We start from the raw sequence: 21,430 nt of genomic DNA on the forward strand, positions 1-21,430 counted from the left end.
TTGAAGTAGAGCAGTTTTGCTCATCTAAGATGGAGATGCAAGGACCAAATAGTAGCAGTGGTTTAAAAGTATTATAGTGTGATGTTGTGGATAGAATGAAATATTTAGTTGGGTATTTATAGACCTAGTAATATGGAGGCTGGTGAGAAGTAAATGCATAGGCAAATTGGGCTGGCTAATAATAAAAATGGGTTATCATTTATGGGTGATTTTAATTATGGTAATATAGATTGGAATGAAGAAATAGCACCTGGAGGAAAAAAGAAAAAAAAATAATAATTCTTGAGTTTTTGAGGGACAACTATCTTAGGCAGTATCCATGAGAACAAGACCTGGAGGGTGAATAGGTTTTTTTTTAACATGGACAGTAGTAAGCAATTAGAATGTATTGCCTGAAAGTGTAGTGAGTGCAGGGACAGCAAATGCATTTGTCAATGTATGATGAGCTGTGTTGTGAGAGTTGGACCTCTTGCAGTGAGTCTTGACTCCATGGGGGTATGATGATGATGATGATGATGATAATAATAATAATGAATTTTTTTTCTAGTTTTTTTATTTTAATGCAAATCTCGTACCCCTGATGTATGTCTGACAACTTATAAAAACTTGCCGCATTATATTTATTTTAATAAAATCTATTTCTGTTTGGAAACGTGGTCTCCATACCTGAAATTAAATGCCCACCTTGTTCTAGAGGTTTACAACTGATGTTTCCTATGTTTATATTATAGTTTTAAATTTCTTATTGTCGATTTTTATACCAAATTTGTTATAGCAATTATTTAATGTACTTGAAGACTTTGCAGCAGATTTATTTAAGAGGATAATGCCATCTGCATAGAGCAAAGAACTAAATTTTATCTCCTATTTGAATATTAGATTTAATATCACTTCCCTTAATGATGTGGTCTAACCATTCAGATAGCATACAACATTGCCTTCCACCCAGTTTGTCATCAAACCACTATTTGCATATCTGTTAATTCTAACTGCTACTCTGCATTTGTAAGTTAGTTTATACCTAAGTTGCAAATGGAACTTTATACGGAGCTATGTATTGTTCTGTATAAAGTTAATTTACACTATATATACTATATATATAAAATTATTATATTCCTATGATTTCTTGACTTTGTTATAAGATTAAAATTGGCACTGGCAATGTGGCCTGTCTAGTTTGTTCTTCGTTAGTGAAGAACAAGCAGGACAGGAGGAAATGCTCAATAATTGTCATAATCATTCCTGATTATGTAACTCTCAGGGAGTGTACAAGATGTTATGATAGCACTACATAATGAGTTTACATTATTACTAACTTCCTATCAGGAATTTTCCTCTGAAGTAGTCTTATCTGTCAGGACTACAATATTATCAGATCTTATATTTTGATAATTTAGGTCACTTCTGACTGCATCAGTCTGTCTAGATCTTAGTCTTCCTCTGAAGATTTACCTGCCATCTTGTTATGAAAACCTGTTTTGCTAACCTTTTCCATTCTGTTCAAGTAAGCATGTCACCTTAAATCAGCTCTTCACACATTCTTGAATGTTAGATTTAATATCACTTTCCTTAATGATGTGGTAACTGTACAGATAGCATACAACATTGCCTTCCACCCAGTTTAATGACAAACTGGGTGGAAGGCAATTTTGAGTTCCTTTCTAGTATTCTCGGTGATGCCATTTGCTCGCTCCCTTAATTTTTCTAAGAACTGTTTTCAGTCTCTAGTCTTTGATTGTTTATTTTTTAATTCAGCTCTCAGACCCATAATTTAAAATTGGTTTAAACACTGTCATGTATATAAATAGATTAGTGTTTTGACTAATTTCTCACTTATTCCATATAAATTTATTCAGTTTGCCCCCTATCACAACATCTTTGCATATTGTATTGTCTATTTCCATGTGTATTTAATTTTGTTATCTTCATTAAAATTTGCCTAAATAGCTGAAATTGTTTTACCTCTATAATCTACAATCAGGATGGGTGCTGATATTTCCCATGCTTTTACTTATTTTCCCAGTATTTGTCTTTTCGTTGCTAGTTTCATGCCAAATTTGTTATTGCAGTTATTCAAATTAGTTGACGAATCTTGCAAATATGTACTGGAGTTAAGAGTATAACTTTATCTGTATAAAGAACTGAGATTATCTCTAATTTTCATATCATGTTTACTGCCACTTTTCTTCATAATGCGATCTACCTAGATGATGAATAAAAGTGAAGATGGTGTATAGCTCTCGCACCTGATTTTTGTATCAAACCATTTTAATGTACATCCAATTATAACACTGACTTGCAACTTAGACTATGCTTTGCTCTGTATAATGTCCATTTACACCACATAATTGTTGCAATTTGACTAGCTTTTCTCTTGGCACCTTGTCATGTGTCTTTTTGAAATCATTCTTCCTTCCTGATTTACTCTCATACATAGATCCACACTTCACCGCAGGTATTTGAAATCAAATATGACTGAATTGGTTGGTTAATCATTATTCCTGCAATGTCTTATGTCTGTATGTTAGCCAGTTTGCCTGGGTTTGAGGGATAAAAACCTAGTTTCTGGAAGAAAAACCATCCACTTCTATGTGAGACCGTCTAACTCGCAATTTGATCAAAAACACTTAATTAAGGTTCCTCGCATCATTGACGGGATTTGAACCTGGGTCTTTCACCAAAGGGCTTGTCTAAATTATCTGAGCTATGGATATTCTTTTTTTCAGATCTGCAAATCTTAAATGCCGATATGACTTGCTATATTCCAGTATTTTCAACTACTTAAAGTGAACATCTGATCTTTACAGCCACTAGTTAGACTGAACCCAGCTTGTCTTCTCCAGGTTTTCCTTCCACAGTTTTCTTAGTTTCTTTTCAAGTATGCTTGCATAAATCTTACCTGAAACTCAGTAGGAAAATGCTTTGTAATTCTGACATTCAATTTTATTTTCTTTGTTATGGATGGATACTATTTCTACATGTTTGAGGTACTATTGAGAGCTGTATTCCAGTCATCTGGAATTTGACCTTCTTATCAAGCATTCTGAATTATGCAATGCAGCCACTGTAACACTTCGATATATGAACACTTTTGGTCAGATATCATCTGCTTCAGTTGCCTTTCCACATTTCAGTTGTTTGATGGCTTTTTCTATCTTAAGTATTTATGTACTCTTGACTACATTCCTCTTAAGTATTTTCTCCCACACTGTGCTATCACTTTGTTTCATTTAACAGCAGTGGTGCACCCAGGGAGGGGGCCAAGGGGCCCTGGCTACCCCCAAAAGAAAAAGGAAATAAACACTAGACAATTTTCCAAAAATCTTTTCCTAATTAAAATTTTTTTTATTTATGTTGTCTTCTATATCTATACTACTTATCATGTATTGGCGATCACTGCAGATGCTCAGTCATAGGTTGTATGCAATGCGTAGTGTGCATTCGTAAATCGTCTACTCAACTGAGCCTCCCCAAAGATTAAATCTTGAGTGTTTGCCCCCCCCCCCCCAAGATCAAATCCTGAGTGAGTCACCGTTTAACAGTATTTCAAAGTACTTCAGACATCAACAATATTTTTGGCTTTTATATCACCTTTATCATCTGTTTTGTTTTTCTTTATTTCCAAGCTTTTTACTAGCCTCTTCAACATTTGGTCACCTCCCAATATTTATCTTCTGTATTGTTACAAAGTCTTCCCATGATTTTTGTTTAGCTTGTTGTACACACATGCACGGCTTTGCATTCTTGCACTTTTCTTTGTATTCTCTTAGAGCATATGCTGATTTACTTGCTAGGAACTTTTGATATGTATTGTTCTTTTCCAGGAGTGTCTTTTTGACTAACTTTAACATGATGTAGTTCTGATTTTTAATAATTCCATCATGGAGCAATGATTTTTCTATCTCTGCAGACAACTTCACCACATGACCTTCTGGCCTCAGTTTGCCTGTGAGTTTCCAGTTTGGTTCTTGTTTACAAACTGTTTCCTTCTCTTGAATATTTGTATATTTGGATCTACAGTTTACATTTGAAAGCTGCTTGACTGGTTCTCTTAAAAAAAAAAAAAAAGTATGCATTCTTCCTTTCATTTATATTCAATTTTGTCTTGCACAAAGCTAAATGATGGTCACTCACTAGTTGAAATTCCTGGTGTCCTGAACCAGCATGAAGATGTTGGTTGATAATATTCTCAGTGAGCTTTTCTTCCTTATGTCCCCCCCCCCCCCCCCAATGTGAATTTGGGCATATTTTTTTTGCTGGAGCATGGCATTAGTAACTAGTCCATGTTATAAACAGAAATTCAACAGCTATATTCCATTATTATTAGCTTTTACACTTTTCTCCAAATTTTTTCAAAATATTTCTATAGGTCTGCCATTCATTCTCCATTCTGCTGTTAGATTTCCAAGGACCAACTTCCTTTTTCTTTATCTCAGCTGGCTTCTCTAATGCCTTTGAAAAATTTCTCCACCTCTTCCTTAGTAGAACCTTCTGTGGGACCATAGGTGAAAAACATCTTGGTCCAATCCCCAATTCTGATGTTTTCCCACATTACTCCATGTGATATTGCCTGCCATTCAGATTATCCTTGTGTTTAATGTTGATTACTGTAGCTACTCTTTCATTTCCCTAACCATTTATACCTTGTATTTGTTATTTCAAAGAATGTCGCCTGTTTTTGTTTCTATATCAACCTGGTACTTCTATTGTTTCTACAAGTTCCTCTTTTCTTGATACTTCTTATGTTGATGGTACTTATCTTGAATTCTTCTGTAACTAAGCATTGTGAAGTCTACAGCTATGAAAATGCTGAGGAAATGAAGTCCACAAGTAACACTGAGTCCAAGTTACAATCAGGTAGGCTTAAAATACTGGCTAACCAACAGAAGGCTGCGATCCTTGAGGCTAGTTAGCTCATTTCATTAATTGGAACTCAGAGAATATATTTTTGGAGATGTAAGCAGCCACAAGCAATCCCATAAGTGATACATAGGATAAATGCCTTGAATTTTCATATAAGTGCTGCAGCCTGTAAGCCTTTTGCTAACATCAAACATTCCTTGATATTTGATGTTAACATCTAACATCATCTAACACCTATTCTGTATCGGCTCTTCAATCTGTCCTATTCAACTGGCATCTATCCTACAACATGATAATCGGTCCACATCCAGCCCATCCCAAAGAAAGTGATAAAAGTCAACCAACGAACTACTCCAATTGCTCTCACTTCTGTTCTGTCATCAACAACTAACTCTTGAACCACCTAGAGACATACCAACTAATCAGTGGCCAGCAGTATGGATTCCACCTTGCAATCTACAGCTGATCTTCTTGCTTTCACCACCCACCTTTGGACTCAGGTCATGAAGAAATTTGGAGAAACTTGTGTGGTTGACCTTAACCTTTCAAAGGCATTTGATTGGGTTTGGCAGAGGGGCCTACTCACCAAACTGCCATCCTATGGTGTGCCTTCTTCATTCTGCAAACTGGATCACCAATTTTCTAACTGGTTGCTTACTATGTGTCATGGTGGACAGTTTACTCTCCTCAGATTTTCCCACCAATGCAAGAGTATCCCATGGTTCTGTTCTTTCACCCACTATCTTCCTCGTGTATATAAATGACCTGCTCTCACAGACTTCCAATCCTATCCATAGCTTTGCTGATGACAGTACACTCCATTTTTTCTTTTCATTTGAACCTTCAAGATCTATCGCAACCAGGGATCTGAACTCAGATCTCCTAGCTATATTCCAGTAAGGCAAGGACAACCTTGTAAACTTCAGTGCCACCAAAACTCAGGTCTGTCTGATTTCTTGCAAGAAAGAGTTCGCATTCCTCAAGGGGAAGGAGGAATGCGACCTTCCTTCACTAATAGTGAGATATCCAAATACAATCAGATTTCTGTTCTTGAACTGACCTGTGTCTCTGATCTTTTCTGGCACAATTATATTTCAACTATAGTTTCCACAGCCGCCAAAAAACTTGGTGTACTTTTTTTGCACAAGACACTACTTCACAGCTGCTAACTCTATATAGAGTCCGTATCTACCAGCCATGAAATATTGCTCCCATACTTAGGGTGGTGCACCAAAATCCTCTCTAAGATTTCTCGATTCTATCCAGAAGAGGGGAAATCCATTCTAATTAATGATCCACCTCTCTTACAAACCCACTCCAATCCCTCTCTCACAGACATTCAGTTTCTGCTTCATGCCTCTTTTACAGATACTTTCATGGACATTGCTCTGCTGAATCAGCCACTATTATTCCTCTACTCTGCTCCAAAATCATTAAAACAAGAGCCACTGCTAACCAACATCCTTTTACAGTCTATCTTGAAACTCACTGAATTGACTTCACTGCCTCCTCTTTCATTCCATCTATTTCTGTCCTTTGGAACAGTCTCCCCCACTCTCTCTTCCCCAAAGCTTACAACCTTCAGCTGTTCAAGTAAAACGTGAACAAACTCCTCTCTTCTAGTCCTCTTGCCCCCACACAGCACTAATGTTCCTATAGATCTTGTGGCCTTACATGTGGGGATCAGATATTTAAAAAAAAAAATCAAAAAAATCAAATGCATATGAGTTTAGTTTTACTTTTTTGATGTTGACAAAACTATGCTGACTGATGATGTGAGCTTTAAAGATACTGTACATATGGCTGGAAGAGCAAGCAACGTTAAACCTAGTGTACATATCTGAAAAAGTAGATCAGTTTACAATATGTAGCTATCATCTGTTGTATTACGACTACGAACTGAAATTTTCCATTTGTTCTTTCTTATACACTGAAGTTTTTTTGTGAAATACAAAGCAAATGTTAATTGATGCTTAATTAACTTGTTTTATATTTTACTGTGGTTATGCATTTTTCAAATTAGAACTTGAAATATAGTGCAATGGAAATTTGGTCCTACAGAATTACAAGTAACATTGCTTGCTCTTCCAGCGAAATGGGCATGTTTCTATATGTAGCTAGCTAGCTGGAAAATGTATTTATTTTTTATCTGAGTATGTTGCACAGCAATGAATTTTGTTTCTTTTGTCAAAAAAAACATGATAGTGATAATAATTAGCTGACTTATTTTAATAAATAAATTATGAGCTGTATTTGCTTTTGTCACCAAGGCATTTTCATAAGCACAAGGATATAAGATAAGTGAATGTATGCAGGCACAGCGAGAAGGCAAACACACTGAGGTGAAAATGGCATGAATGTGTACAGTCTTGAATGGTGAGTGTGGTGAGGAGATCCTCATCATTTAGTTGACAATCTCATATTGACAGTTTCCCAGATTTTTGGTGGAACGAGGCAGCCATATTTATTCAGGTTAGGAGCTATAGGCCAGGTTAATGAATAACTTTGGAGTTATCATTGTGAGGCTGCTTGTTATGCTGTGGATTAGATATGAAATCTTGACTGCTACATCCTATGTTGAAGTTCTGGAGTGCTTACATTGAAGTATATTCACAAGGAATTAGAATATATGATTTATTTACCACTTTCACATGGGAGTAACAATACTTTGTATCTAACTTATTCAATAAAAGTACAGTACAACACCAGATATTGTACTTTGGCAATGCACACTTCAATAATATGGTGAATAATGAATATTTCGATAATGAAAGTAAATAATGAAAATTGTATATCTTCTAATTATATTAAATAATGAAAATTGTATATCTTCTAATTATATTATACTCATATATTACAATATTCAAAATATATCTTCTAATTTCAGTCATCCACAGTTAATTCCAGGAATATTAATTATGGAGAAATAGGTGAGTATTTCATATTTTCCTTTTAGTTTATTAAAAATAAGTAAATAATATTTTTCTATAGTGACTGGGAGGCATAATATCATGGTTTCTGCATATTACTGTACAAAAAGAATTTCAGTAGTGAGTCAACTTATGAACAAATCATATTCCAAAATCAGTTCCATTCTTAAGGTGAGCATTCATAAGTCAACATAATTTCATATAAGAAATAATGTAATTAGTAGCAATTGAGTACCTAAGTTTATGAACAAAGCCTGTTTAACATATGAAGTACATTATGTAGTAACTATTATTAAAGATGAAATTATACAATATTTTTCATTCTGGAAGTGACTTTGATGTACAGAAAGTGTTAATTTGAAGAGGAAGAGTAGACAGAAATGCTCTCAGAGCTCACCCTCTGCTCTGTCATGGGATCTCCAAGACCTTCTGTTGGTATAGGAACTTCTTTAGCAGCAGAAGTAAATAGAAATGGATTGGCATTATTTCTCTTCTTTAGTGTCATAAATAGGGCATCAGAGAACTATATAGTCCTCATGATAAATATCCTTAGGGCATAACAAAACATCTGATGTGCCCTTAGAGAATGAAGGTGCAGTTTGAATCCTACTTTCAAAGAGTATAAGTGCTTTGCCAGTTTTCCGACACACCTTGGCTATTAATTACCCAACTGTCATGTTTTCACATCAATAAAAACATGGATGTAAATTCCTCATTGAAATAACATTCATAAGAGACATGAAATGGTTGATATTTCATCCATATGGATGAATGGGTAGTTAATTAAGAATGATTTTCTTTCTAAAGTATCACTTCTTTTGATACTTAAGTTTCCAGTCATTGGATGAATCCTTGCTATATAAATATAACAATTCAGCATCATCCTCTTTCTTAAATTTTAGTTCTGTTCCCTCCCTCCATTTTATGTAGCTGTGCATGAGATTACAATGAATGTGTTTTTTTTTCCCCATAGGGAATTCATTGTTGTTGTCTTCATCTTGTGTGGAGTGTCCATATATTAATTAATAAGGCATAAATATTAAAATCCCATATGGATGTTTGACTTGAACATTCATTCAGGATTGCATATAGCCTTTACTTGTACGAGGGTGGTCTGAAAAGTTCTTGGCTTAACAATGAAAAAACGAATTTATAATTTCAGACTTATTTTTATTTTTCAACATAATCTCCCTTAAGACTAATACATTTACTCCAGCACCATTATCCCATCCCTGTAGTGGTTCTCAGAAAGATCTGCAAAATACCCCCCCCCCCCCCCTAGAGCTGCAATCACCTCTTGATTCAAAGAAAAATGCTGACCAGCGAGGAAGAGTTTTAGTTTTGGGAAGAGATAGAAGTCAGAGGGAGCCAAATCTGGGGAATAGGGTGGATGTTCCAACAATTCATATTGCAGATCCCTTAATTTTTCCATTGCCAAAAACACCTTTGTGGGCAGGTGAATTGTTTTTTCTTCTGCAAACTGGGTCTTTTCTCATGAATTTTTTTATCTAGTCTGGTTAAAAGATCGGAATAATATTCCTCGGTTAATGTTTTATCCTTTTCAAAATAATTAATAAACAAAATGTCTTTAGCATCCCAAAACACCGATGCCATGACCTTTCCTGTTGATGGAACCGACTTTGTCTTCTTTGGTGCTGAACAACCAGCTTCTGTCTGCTGTTTCGACTGCTGTTTGATTTCTGGTGTGTAATGGTAAATCCAAGTCTCATCCATAGTAATAAATCGATGCACAAAATCAGTTTTATTCTTGTTAAAACGCTCCAAGCACTGTTCAGAGATATTCATGCTAGTATGTTTTTGATCTGCTATGAGCAAGCATGGCACCCATCTTGTGCAAAGCTTTTTCATTTGCAATTCTTCATGCAAAATATATCGTACACATTCTTTTGGAATGCCTGTAGTCTCAGTAATTTCACACACTTTGACTCGCCAGTCATCCAATAGCATATCGTGCACTTGATCAATGATTTCTGGTGGTGTTACACTTTTTGGACGTCATTCACATGGATCATCCTCAAGGCTGGTATGGCCACGTTTGAAACTTCGACAGCCAATTTCTTAATTGTCAAAAATGAAGGAGAAGAGTGCCCATAAACTTTTATGAACTTCAAATGAATTTCTTTTGGCATCAGACCTTCTTTTACAAAGAATTTTATAACTGCATGATACTCAATTTTATCCATTTCATGGGATACAGACAACACTTTTGCTTCAGACAGCTGTATAAAACAAACTACTTGATAGAATGACTTGCAATTTCACATAGATGCTTATGACAAGTGTACCAACTTAAAAAAAAAATCTTTCCAATCGTGTTGCCATCTATGGTCGAGATTGAGAACTTTTCAGACCACCCTCGTACACTTTTATATAAATTTTTCACTGCAGAAATCCAAGTGAAAGCTGTGAAAGTGAAAGCAGCTGCATTGTGCAGCCACAGTGCAGCATTTTCATTGTGGCTTGCATTTCTGCAGTGAACAAAGCATGACATATTTGTATAAATGTGTATACACGCATTCATATAAATCATTGCAGAATATAAATAAATTTTCATTGATAACACTGTTGTATAATTCTTTTTTTTAGGTTTTCATGTATTAGGACAATCAGGAAAACTAATGGTTGAGGGATCATTATTGATTTCACAATTCGGTGAGTTATATACTTAATCGGGTGTTTTAACAAGATAATTTAATTCTGAATAAGTATGCAGTATGCACACTAAAAAAAAAAAAATTTTTGCCCTCTGTTTTGTTTGTTCATAATATTTACATAGTCTCAAAGTGCAAATTGCTTGCATTATGCTTATTTACTTTTAGACTAGCAAAACTATTATCTGAGCAGCTTTCACTGATTTTTAAATTTTAAAAAGGAAGAATAGGTAGGTTAGGTAAGTAACTACTTTGATTTTGAAAGTTGTCTTCAAGTTTAGTCATCCCCCCCCCCTTTTTTTTTTTTCTTAAGAAAAGAAGTGAAGTTTTGATCAGTTGTTGGCTCTTGTGTGCATTTTTCTGATTGGAAGAAAAATGAGAGGTGGGCACTAGGCAAAACTGAGGAATTTTTTTTTTTTTTAAGTATGTGGGAGAATCTAGTGGATTAGTGATTATATGTACTGAGTGGTGGCATTGATTTTGAATAACTGATGATCACACAAAGATAAATTCTGCTATATAGAATTTAATGGAAATTTAAATGAATAATTTCATCTAATCCAAGCCAATGTTTTTATTATTATTATGGCAATCTCATTGAAGAATGGTTGGAAACATATCATACTTCAATACTGTGATTGAACTAAGAAGTGGATAATCTGAGAACTTAGCGTGACATGTATGTCACGTTGAAATTCAGACTTGTGGCTTGTTGGTTGTAGAGAGAAGAGATACTATCCATTCAGTCACCAAGATTTGAAGGAGAGAGATTAATTTTAAGAGATACATTGTGGAATATAATAGTGCAATTTTTTTATTTTTTATTTTTTTATCAAAGGAGAATCTTAATGTTGTGTCACCAAAGTAATTTGCTTATTTCAGCTTCAACACAAATGAAGATACCAACCATATGCAATTCCTGAAGTAAAGTATTTGGAGGGTAGAGGGGGGGGGGCATTCATGTGAAAGAAAGAGGTCCAGACTCATCTACAGACTAAAAATTTGTTTTAGTTATCTGGCTAAAATATAGTTTGCTCATATCAGTTTTGATATGTCATTGGTGTTTAAGAGGATTTTATTTTTAATTGCTATCAAAGTTAAACAAAGATCTAAACTACAATTGTAAGGAAATGGTCCTGTGTAGGAGTGGTGCTGATTCTTCACAATAACCCTTAGAGTTGAATCCAACTGCATAAACACCATCAATTATTGTGTTACATAATCTCTACCAGTATAGAAATCTTCCATATAGTATTCAAAACTGATCAAAAATATTATACATATATCGTATCAATACCCTTCTCCCCCTCTTTAAGCAGTAGTAGCAAGAAGTGCTACCCATAACAAGCAAGGAGCACAGTACTTTCTCCTTCCTTTTCATTTTGCTTCTCATTCTTCATACACTGTGAAACTGTCAAGTTCACTTTTGTCAGAACTCCATCACTTCTGCACTTGAATTTCTCATGCTGTTAGCTGCTGATTCTGTCATCTCTCAGATTCAGAATTTTATCCTTTCTTCTAATGGTATTCTTTAACTACTACAAAGTGCCAAAACTTGAGCTACCACTGTAAATAGAACTTGTCTTTTCAGTTTTAAATTTCATTATTCATTAAACAGTGTTTAATGAATTATGGTGCTAATTCCTAACAACCTAGCTTTAGCTAACTTGGAGTGATTAAAGCATGAGTTATAACCAAGTTTATGGACTAGAGAGAAAATTGAAATAATCAAACATTGATATCATAGAAGTCTGTGTTGGGAACTTGTAGTTAATGAGGATTATTTATTATGACTTTTGGATTTTTTTTTTTATAAAGGCAATCATAATGTAAAGATTGAGGATAAATTCACTGTCTGAACAGAACATAAAAACCATACAAATTTAATAATTGTATGGTTTTTATGTTCTGTTCAGACATAAAAACATTGACAATATAATGATATGCTTTTTATACTAGATAAAAAATTGGTGGGTGGTGGGAAGGTGATGGAAGGTGGGGAAAGGATGCAAGGGCATCCATAGAAGTTGAGAATGAATGCTGTCAAGAAGGGGTTAGGGCTAGATTTTTCTCTCATAGAGTAATGTGTGATTGGAATGGATTGCTGTTGAATGTTGTGTGTAATTATCGCAAATGAATTCAAGAACATGTGTGACAGCTGGTGCGAATAGTATGGCCTCCCTCAATGAGTTCCCGACTCCCTCTAGGTCTCTTAATAATAATTATTATTACATGACACCTCCAGGGAGTCTAAAGACTCATCGAAGGAGAGCACTTACTCTACAACTCTGTCTCCACCCAATTCTCCAATTACAATCATCTACACCAATGCCATCTACTGCCTGCAAGACAATCACAAACATCCATGCCCATGACGGGATTTGAACCCGCATCCTTTTGACTCAGCCAACCAGGCCAGCTTTATTATATATAATTAATATAATAGTAATTATTATTATTTTAAAATTTAAATGTTGAAGAATAAAAGTCATTCGTATGACTGGGCATTCCTTTTTCAGTAAATGAATGAGTGATTCGACCTTACATATTATGATGTTGTATGAGAACAAATAAGTATAAGTTAGTGTGCTAACCATTTTGAGAGCAGTTCTCCTCGGAGGTAGAATTGTAACAAAATGTGAGGGTAATGCTCCATGTATAGGTATCTAGAAAATTCACTGAAAAACAATTCATCGAATGACAGTTTATTGAAAAAACAATTTATTGAAAAACAATAGTTAATTGAAAGTCAGTTCCTCTAAAAAAACAATTCATTGAAAACCAACAATTCTACGAAAAATCACAATTTGTCAAAGTTACAAATCATTGAATGAACAGTTCAGCAAAAAAAAAAAAAGAATTATAAGGCATGTGAAGTTTATTTATCAGAAATAACTGCAATACTTATTGAATTAACTTGTGATGCATTTGAAGCTTAGCATGAAATTCTCTTTACATGTAGGTGTGTGTGTGTGATGGGGGTGGACAATTTTTTTTTTGAGGGATATACTTTCATTTAGTATATACGTCTTGCATATTTTACACAACCTAGAAAAGATTATGTAACAAATATTTTCTCAAGATGAAACATTAACTTTTTTCAAACACTTACTTGAGGCCTCCAATAAGTAGGATGGCTGTCTCACACAGGAAAATTAAAATTTGTCACTTATATCTTCTTCTTCTTCTCCCGTAGTCCTAAATGAACCATTGGGTCATTCATGGCTGGTAGGTGATACTCTTTGCTAGCCTCCTCCAGTCATTTCGGTCTCTTGTTCTTGATATCAGTTGAGAAAGGGAGGAATTTGTCCATTTTTTGATGTTATCAGTCCATTTTAATCGCGGTCGGCCCTTTACCCTTGATCCTGGAATGTTTCCTTCTAGTGCTTGCTTTGGAATGCCATTAGCCCTCTCCACATGTCCAAACCATTTCATCTGTCTTCTTCTAATGACTGTAAGAATATTTTCCCTTTTTCTCCCATCTATTGACTCAATCAGTTTTCAGACATTTTCATTGGTTTCATGAGCGGTATAGGGAATTCAAAAGTCTTCTGTAAGTTACTAATTATAATGAAGTTACTAATTATAATGAAGAGCCAAAGGCTTCAATTCGGTGACATGAACTTATTTAAGTTAAGGGATATTATATCCCATATTCTTTCTTAGCCGAATAAGAAACTCAGAGTTTCGTGCCGAATATGGAAACTATATAAAGTTCGGCGATTCCAAGCGTAAGCAAATACCTGGATAGAGCAGCAACTGACCCTTGAAGGTAGTGCAAGCTGAGTCAACTCATAGAAAGGGTGGAGCAAGCTCCGATCACTATTCTTGATATTTACCCATAATATGAACTTAACTCCTAGGAGCTGTATTATTGTTCAACATTATGAGAAAAGGTCACTACCCAGACTGGTTTCGACCTTTTTTGAGGTCTCATCAGTGAGTAGGTTGTGAGAACTTTATAGTTTCTATATTTGGCATGAAACTCTTTGAGTTTCTTATTCGGCTAAGAAACAATATGGGATATAATATTCTTTAACTTAAATAAGTCTTCTGTAAGTTTTCATTTTAAAAGACAGATGTCTCCTCTCATCTTCCTTCAGTAAAGTCCAGGCCTCGCAACCATACAAGAGGACAGAATTCAGCAAGGTGTCAATTAGTCTTAGTCCGGTTGTGATTGCTATTCTGTTATCTTCCCACAATGGTTTTAACTTCTGTAGGGCCACGGTTGCCTTAGTAATTCGGTACTTAATGTCAGTTTTTGAACGACCATCTTGACTCAACGTGCTTCCTAGATAAGTGAACTGCTTTACATTCTCAATTTGCTTATTGCCAATTTGTATCTTTAAGAATTCAATGTCTGATTTTGAGGTTATCATTGTTTTTGTTTTTTGTAGGTTTATGTATAATCCATATTTTTTTAATGTTCCGAAAACACGGCTGGTTATCTCTTTTAATTCTTCTTTACTTTCTGCCAGAAGATCGATATCGTCAGCAAAACGTAAGTTATTTATTCTTAGTCCACTAACTACTATTCCAGTATCATATTCATCATATTCATAAAGAGCTTCATCTATGACATATTCCAGAAAACAATTAAAAAGAAGAGGGGGACAAGGTGCATCCCTGTCTTACCCCCCATTCTGCCTGGAACAGTTCACTGCTGTAATTTTTAATTTCAACTCTCATATCAGATGAGGAATAAAGAGATTTAATAATCCTAATGATTTTGCTGTCAATACCATAATGTTCTAAAATTTTCCATAATGCCTCGTGCCATATTGAGTCAAAAGCTTTTTGAAGGTCTAAAAAGTTGTTACAGATTATTTTGTTATGTTGTATGTATTTTTTGCCTAGTACGTGTATTGTAAAAATATTGTCAATTGTACTTCTGGACTTCTAGAAACCTACTTGTTCATCTGATAGTCTGCTTTCTATTTTCTTTTCAATTCTTGACAATAGTATTTTTAACAGGATTTTGCTTGGATGACTAATAAGGCTTATTGTTCTATAGTTGCTACATTTATTGCGGTTTCCCTTTTAAGAGTAGGTACAAGGACAGAAGGCCAAGTCTCTGTGTTCTATACGTCCTGGAATAAATTTAGCAAGGTGTCTGTGATGGTGTCACCTCCTTCGCATATCAGTTCCATTGTGACGCCATCAATTCCCGGTGATTTTCCTATTTTTGAGGAGTTAATTGCTGCAATAACTTCTTTTAATGTCGGGTAATCTCCTTCCTTCGAACATCCTGGCAAACTTCCATCCAAAATATCATCGGTCAGTTGAGGGGCCTTTTGAAAAAGCTTGGTTGCATAACATTTCCATCTATCAACTATTTTCTGGTTATCTGTGATAGGAGTTCCATCTTCATCTTCTATGCTCTAATTAATTGTGGTAAAAGGTTTGGTTAACTTATTGATAATTTGAAAAGCACTTTTAGAATTATTTTTATTAAGTCCTCCTATATTTTTGCATTCATCCAATATCCATAAGTTTTTAGCATGTTTGATTTCTTTTTTAATAATTTTAGTAATATTTTTATACTGTTCTCTATCATCATCGCTATTAATATGAGATTTCAAATATCTTCTTTCGTCACATAGATCCAAAATATTTTTGGTTATCCATGGTTTATTTATTTTCCTTTTGTATCCAAGGATTTCTTCAGCTGTCTCAGTTATCTTTTGTGAGAAGTATTTAGTTTTAGATTCGATACTATTATATTTCTTGAAGCTTGTGTCAAAATTTTGTTCTTTTAATTTGTATTTATATAGTGTATTTATTTGGGGATCTTTTAATTTTTCTATATTATATCTTTTACGAGTTGATTTTGTAGGTAATCTTTTCCTCATTTTCATATTCATAGTTGCGATGACCATGTTGTGGTCACTGCGAATGTCGGCTCCAGGAAATGATCTGGTTCTTGTGAGGTTGATGGAGTTTTTAAATCTTGTGCTTACAAGGATAAAGTCAATTTGTTTGTGTGTTTTACCATCAGGGGAAGTCCATGTCCATCTTTTGAAAGATTTATGGAGAAATAGAGTGTTAGTAATGATAAGTTCATTTTGTGAGGCGAAATTGATCAATTCAAAACCTCTTTCGTTTGTCTCTCCATAGCCATACGGTCCGACAAATGGGAGATAATCTTTGCCGATGTCTGTTCCAATTTTGACATTCCAATCGCCCTGTACAATCAAAAGTCTTTTCTATTCGCTCTGGTGATTGTTGCATTAAGTTGACCATAAAACTCCTTTACTTCGGAGTCCTCGTGATCTGTGGTTGGGGCATAGACCTGTATGATGGTGATATTGAGTGGTTTTCCTCTCAGGCGGACTAGAGCAATTTTGCTATTGATAGGGTTGAATTCCATGACAGAATTTCGTGATGATTTGTGTATCAAAAACCCGACACCTTCTTTTCTGCTGCAGTCACATCCAGAGTAAAAAAATCAAATGTCCATCTGTTGTGCTGTAGTAATTTGAGTTGACCTGATTGTAGTAGAGTCCTAATATTCCAAGTTTCGGTCATTAAATGGTTACAGAGTCTGAATCTGGATCCAGTTTTTCCATTATTTTTGTCAGTGATAGTGGTAGTGCCAGTCGCTAACTTCTCATTGTCACCCCTGGAGCTGCTACCAAATGGCAACTTATATACAGTAATCTATTGTTTATCAAATCTAGTTCATAAAGCATTTTTTTGTTCGGTGATTTGAAGGATCCTTCTTGTTAACTAGCTATACTGATTTGAGTGGATGATAAAATGATAACCACTGAGGAGAATATAGTAGAGATGTTAAATGAGCAGTTCATACAGGTACAAATACCAGTCACTGAATTTAGGAACCTTTGTGCAAATATATGTAAACGTCACTTAAGCAGCATATGTGCAAAATACTTGGTCACATGCCTCTCTACATGTTCTAGGCAACTATTTAAGAATGCTGCTGCTCAGGTAATCGTCAATAGTATTGATTACAATGGGAAAAACAAAGGAGCTTTTGGAGTTTGATGTGGGTGCCCAACTGACTGGAGCCACAATTTTTGAAAACAGCAGAGCCAATCAGTTTCTCAGAATGTGACAGTGTCTTTAATCAGACTTTGCTTGTCTAAGAGGTGTAATTGTGGTCTTAAGGCAGTTTTTCAGGAACGACGTTGCCATCTGAGAAGGCTTGTACAGACAAAGAACTTGCTATGGGCAACAATTAATACATTTAATGAAGACTGTTTCCAACACATATCTTACTGAACTATGTGCAAGGAATTGAAGAGGATTGGTATTGGCATTCGCTTGACTATATGTAAAATAAGTTTCTAATTCAGTGGCTAGTATGTGTATTTCATCCTCGTGAAAGTAACAGCATGCAGAACTTGAGAGTGGTGGGAGGGAGAAGGAACCAGTGATGATGAAAAGGAGGTATATATTAGGAATTGAGTAAACGCTATCAATAAGGCTGTAGGACTTGTTCATATATCACTACATATCTTGAGGGATGTTCAAGGGAGTTAACAACAGCTTTTTTTTTATTTACCTCTTTAACATGAGTCTTAGATTTTCCCAAGTTCCAAAGGAGTTGAAAGAAGACAAAATTTATTCACTTCATAAATGAAATGATAAGACTATAACTTCGAGTGTAAGCAAACACAGTTTGCACCTGAAGTATCTTCAGGACTGAGGCAACTCATGGTAAAGGTGGATCAAGGTCTCATTACTACTTGTCTTAGTATCTCCCATAATGCAAAATACATCTCCTTGCAGAAATGTATAATACTATGCATTCTGGGAAGGGCCACTACCCAGACCGGTTCGACCTTTTTTGAGGTCTCGTCAGTGGGAGCCAGTCCCAGAAGTGGTACTAAGGCAGAAGCAATGGAGAACTCATATTTACCTATACGAGTTGTCAAAAGATGTCTCACCTTATTATTAAATTACTCTGGATTTAGAGAAAGATGTTGGATAACTTTATTATATTTTAACCAAGTGGAAAAAACTTCCAACTATAACTTCGAATTACAAGCCAGTGTGTTTGTCTAGAATTGTATAAAAGTATTAGAGAGGCTAGTGAGGACCATGATTCAGAATTGGGTATGATAACATTCTCTGTAATGGACAAAATGGGTTTGCTAAAAGGAATCATGTTTTAGCAAATATAATACAGGTGCATTGGACGAAGGGGATGCATACATGGTGGATTTAGATTTTGCTAAATCATTTGATTGCTGCATGACGAACAGATGGTACTAGATAGTAGATCAGTGCACTGGATTGAAGATTATCTATCTGATAGATATCGGCAAGTTGTGTATGGGGGCATGATATCCCAGAAGAGGAAAGTCGTTAGTGGTGTGCCACAAGGGTCTGTTTTGGGGCCAATGCTGTTTAATTTGTATGTGAATGATAGTGGGAAGGGTTTGATTAGTAATCTACAGGTGTTTACAGAACTATGAGGAGTGGAATGGATGTTATAGTCTTGCAGATATATTTGAATAGACTTTCTGAATAGGTGAATGAATAGAGCTCAAATGGAACCAGTTCGAAGTAGCAATGTGTAAGGTTTCCAATTGTTTGGAGACATTTTGCTGAAATTTTGAGGACAGCACAGTGCATTATGGCAGTGATGTGGAGAACACTGACATGTAGGAGTAAGGATTTTACTGATTCCTTTGTATGAGGCTTGATCAGACCTCGTATGGATTACTGTGAACAGATTTGGTCACTGGGTTTTCAAAAGAATATGTTGGAAAGGGTTCTAAGATAATTGACCAAGGTGGTTTCTGGTTCCTGTACACCCCTTGAGGGTACATGGTAGGAATTTGATGATGATGGTTTCTGGTCTCTGGAATATTAAGTATGAAGACAGATTGAAGGAATTCAAATTGCAGAGTCTGGCAGAGAGAAGAATGGGAGAAAGGTGGGACATGTTTGTAAGGGGTCTTTTTATATAGCCCTCAGCACTGTATAAAAAGGCAAGAGCAAATGGGTGAAGAGTAAATTTGTTTTTGCTTGGAGAGCTGTGGCTTGTTGGAATGCATTCTCTGGAAGTGTGGTGGGTGTGGATACAGTGAATGCATTCAACTCATGTATTGTGTGTGTGAGAGAGAGATGGATGGATTTCCTGTGATAAGCCATTGATTCTAGGGAGGTCTGAAAATAATAATGCAGCAATATCCAAGTCATACAACATATTAGGTTCCAAACTACTGTCATATAGCGAATTTCATCATTAATGAATTTCTGCCTTTTTTTTTATCACTTGTAGAATGCATGTAATGGTTAAATTACATTGTGGCCATATGTACATAAATGACGTAAATAAAGCATGAGTTTGTCAATTATGCAAAAGAAAAATTTAGAATAATTTTCGCAAAGGTAAAAGTTATTTTGAATAGCCTGGCTTAAGGGAATGCACTAACCTGTTTGGTTATCAATATATAACATTAAAAGTTTTTCCATTTATTAACTAGTATGGCACTTTTCACTTGACTGAGAACTTTATCCTTGTTTTTAACAAATGTAACAACAGTAGTGCAAGGTAAGTTTAGTCTGCCACCTCTCTTAGCATGTGATTTCCACATCATCATTAAATTTTTAATAATTTTAATTTAGTATAGTAATTTTAATGTTATTAGGTTTATGCATCTTCTTTTCACTGGAGGCAATAATATCCTTACATTGAATTTTACTACCACCGCGCGGTTAGCCTAGTGGTTTTGTGCTTCGCAACCATATGCCTGGGGAAGGAGTGTCCCAGGTTCGATTCCCATTGTAGACGTGAGGAATTTGAGGATCTTCCTCAGGCATAGCCAAGTTAGCCGGTCAGTAGAGTTTTTCCGCCAGTTTATCTGGCGTTTTTCATTCCGCAAACAGGCAAACCGGCCCCGTGAACATATGCCTCTACAGTCAAAAATATATCCCCCCCCAGCGACAGACCAGGCGATGGGTCGGTTGGAAGTAGTACTAACAAGAAGTCGCATCTAAAAGTAACACGCGGACCCTGCATAGGAAGCGGGAATAACGCGTAGAAGAAGAAGATTGAATTTTACTACCATTATTAACAACAATAAAATAAAATAGTCATAAACCATTTACAGTTCGCAGCTTAACACCAAAACACAAAGATGTAGAGCAACCAATAAACGTTGTAAACAAACAGTAACAGAAACTGCTCGTCAGTTTCATTCACAGGACCATTTTGTTGCTAAAACCATATGGACGCATGCAGTGTCCTATAAATGGGCACTGGTCTAATTGAAAAGCATTGTATAAGTGGATCATCGTAGAGCAAAGCATTGTAAGGCTGGTGTTACTGTAATAATAACTTGCAGAAATGCTTTGGGAAAGTACTAAGTTTTGGTACCAATAAATGCTTGTTTTTGGATTGTTGTTAAAATATATAATCACTGAAACTTTTTGGTTACGTCAGTTTGAAGAAAAAAAATTAGTAGTAAACATTTTTGGCATAATGACTTTGTCTCAAGCAGACAAAAGAAGTTAGCCATTAGAAGATTTCTCAAACAGGAAGAAATATTTTTCACAAAGCGTAAAGAAAAATGGTAATATCACTTGCTGCATTTAGTTTCTAATTTCTGTTTCTAATGAAAAGTCGTTGTTTTCCTGAATTGCTTATAACTCATTTCTTTTCGCTCCGATGGAGAAGTCTAACACTCCTCCTAACAATAAAAAAAAAGTTCTTTTGTACTGTTTCAGAAAAAAATTACGAAATAACTTTTTTTTTTTAAATGCATTTCAAATTTTAAAATTTAATACAATTCAAAATGCAGTTTTTTTTTTTTTTTTTTTTTTTTTTTTTTTTTTTTTTTTTTTTTTGTGGTCACTCTGCTATGAAAATTTTCCTAACTTGTCTGCCAGCTTCTGAAAAGTTAGAAGAAAAAATACTAAAAGATTGCTGATAAACTTAAAGTAAATGATAAATTACATTCAATGAATCTCAGGAGTATCCACAAATTG

At 35.1% G+C, this 21,430-nt stretch overlaps 1 protein-coding gene across 2 annotated transcripts in view; it reads left to right on the top strand.

Moving 5' to 3' along the window:
• Positions 1-21,430, top strand: part of LOC150099954 (uncharacterized) — a 257,685-nt gene that overhangs the window by 38,314 nt on the left and 197,941 nt on the right. For both annotated transcript variants that reach the window (XM_090402731.1, XM_090402732.1), the window contains 2 exons: positions 7,751-7,793; positions 10,401-10,466. In XM_090402731.1, the coding sequence (XP_090258857.1) occupies positions 7,751-7,793; positions 10,401-10,466 (109 nt within the window). The remainder of the gene's footprint in view (positions 1-7,750; positions 7,794-10,400; positions 10,467-21,430) is intronic.

Source organism: Typopeltis vanoorti, chromosome 13 (assembly GCF_054136105.1).
Source record: "Typopeltis vanoorti isolate ZY-2024b chromosome 13, IOZ_Tvanoo_1.0, whole genome shotgun sequence".
Lineage (NCBI taxonomy): Eukaryota > Metazoa > Arthropoda > Arachnida > Uropygi > Thelyphonidae > Typopeltis > Typopeltis vanoorti.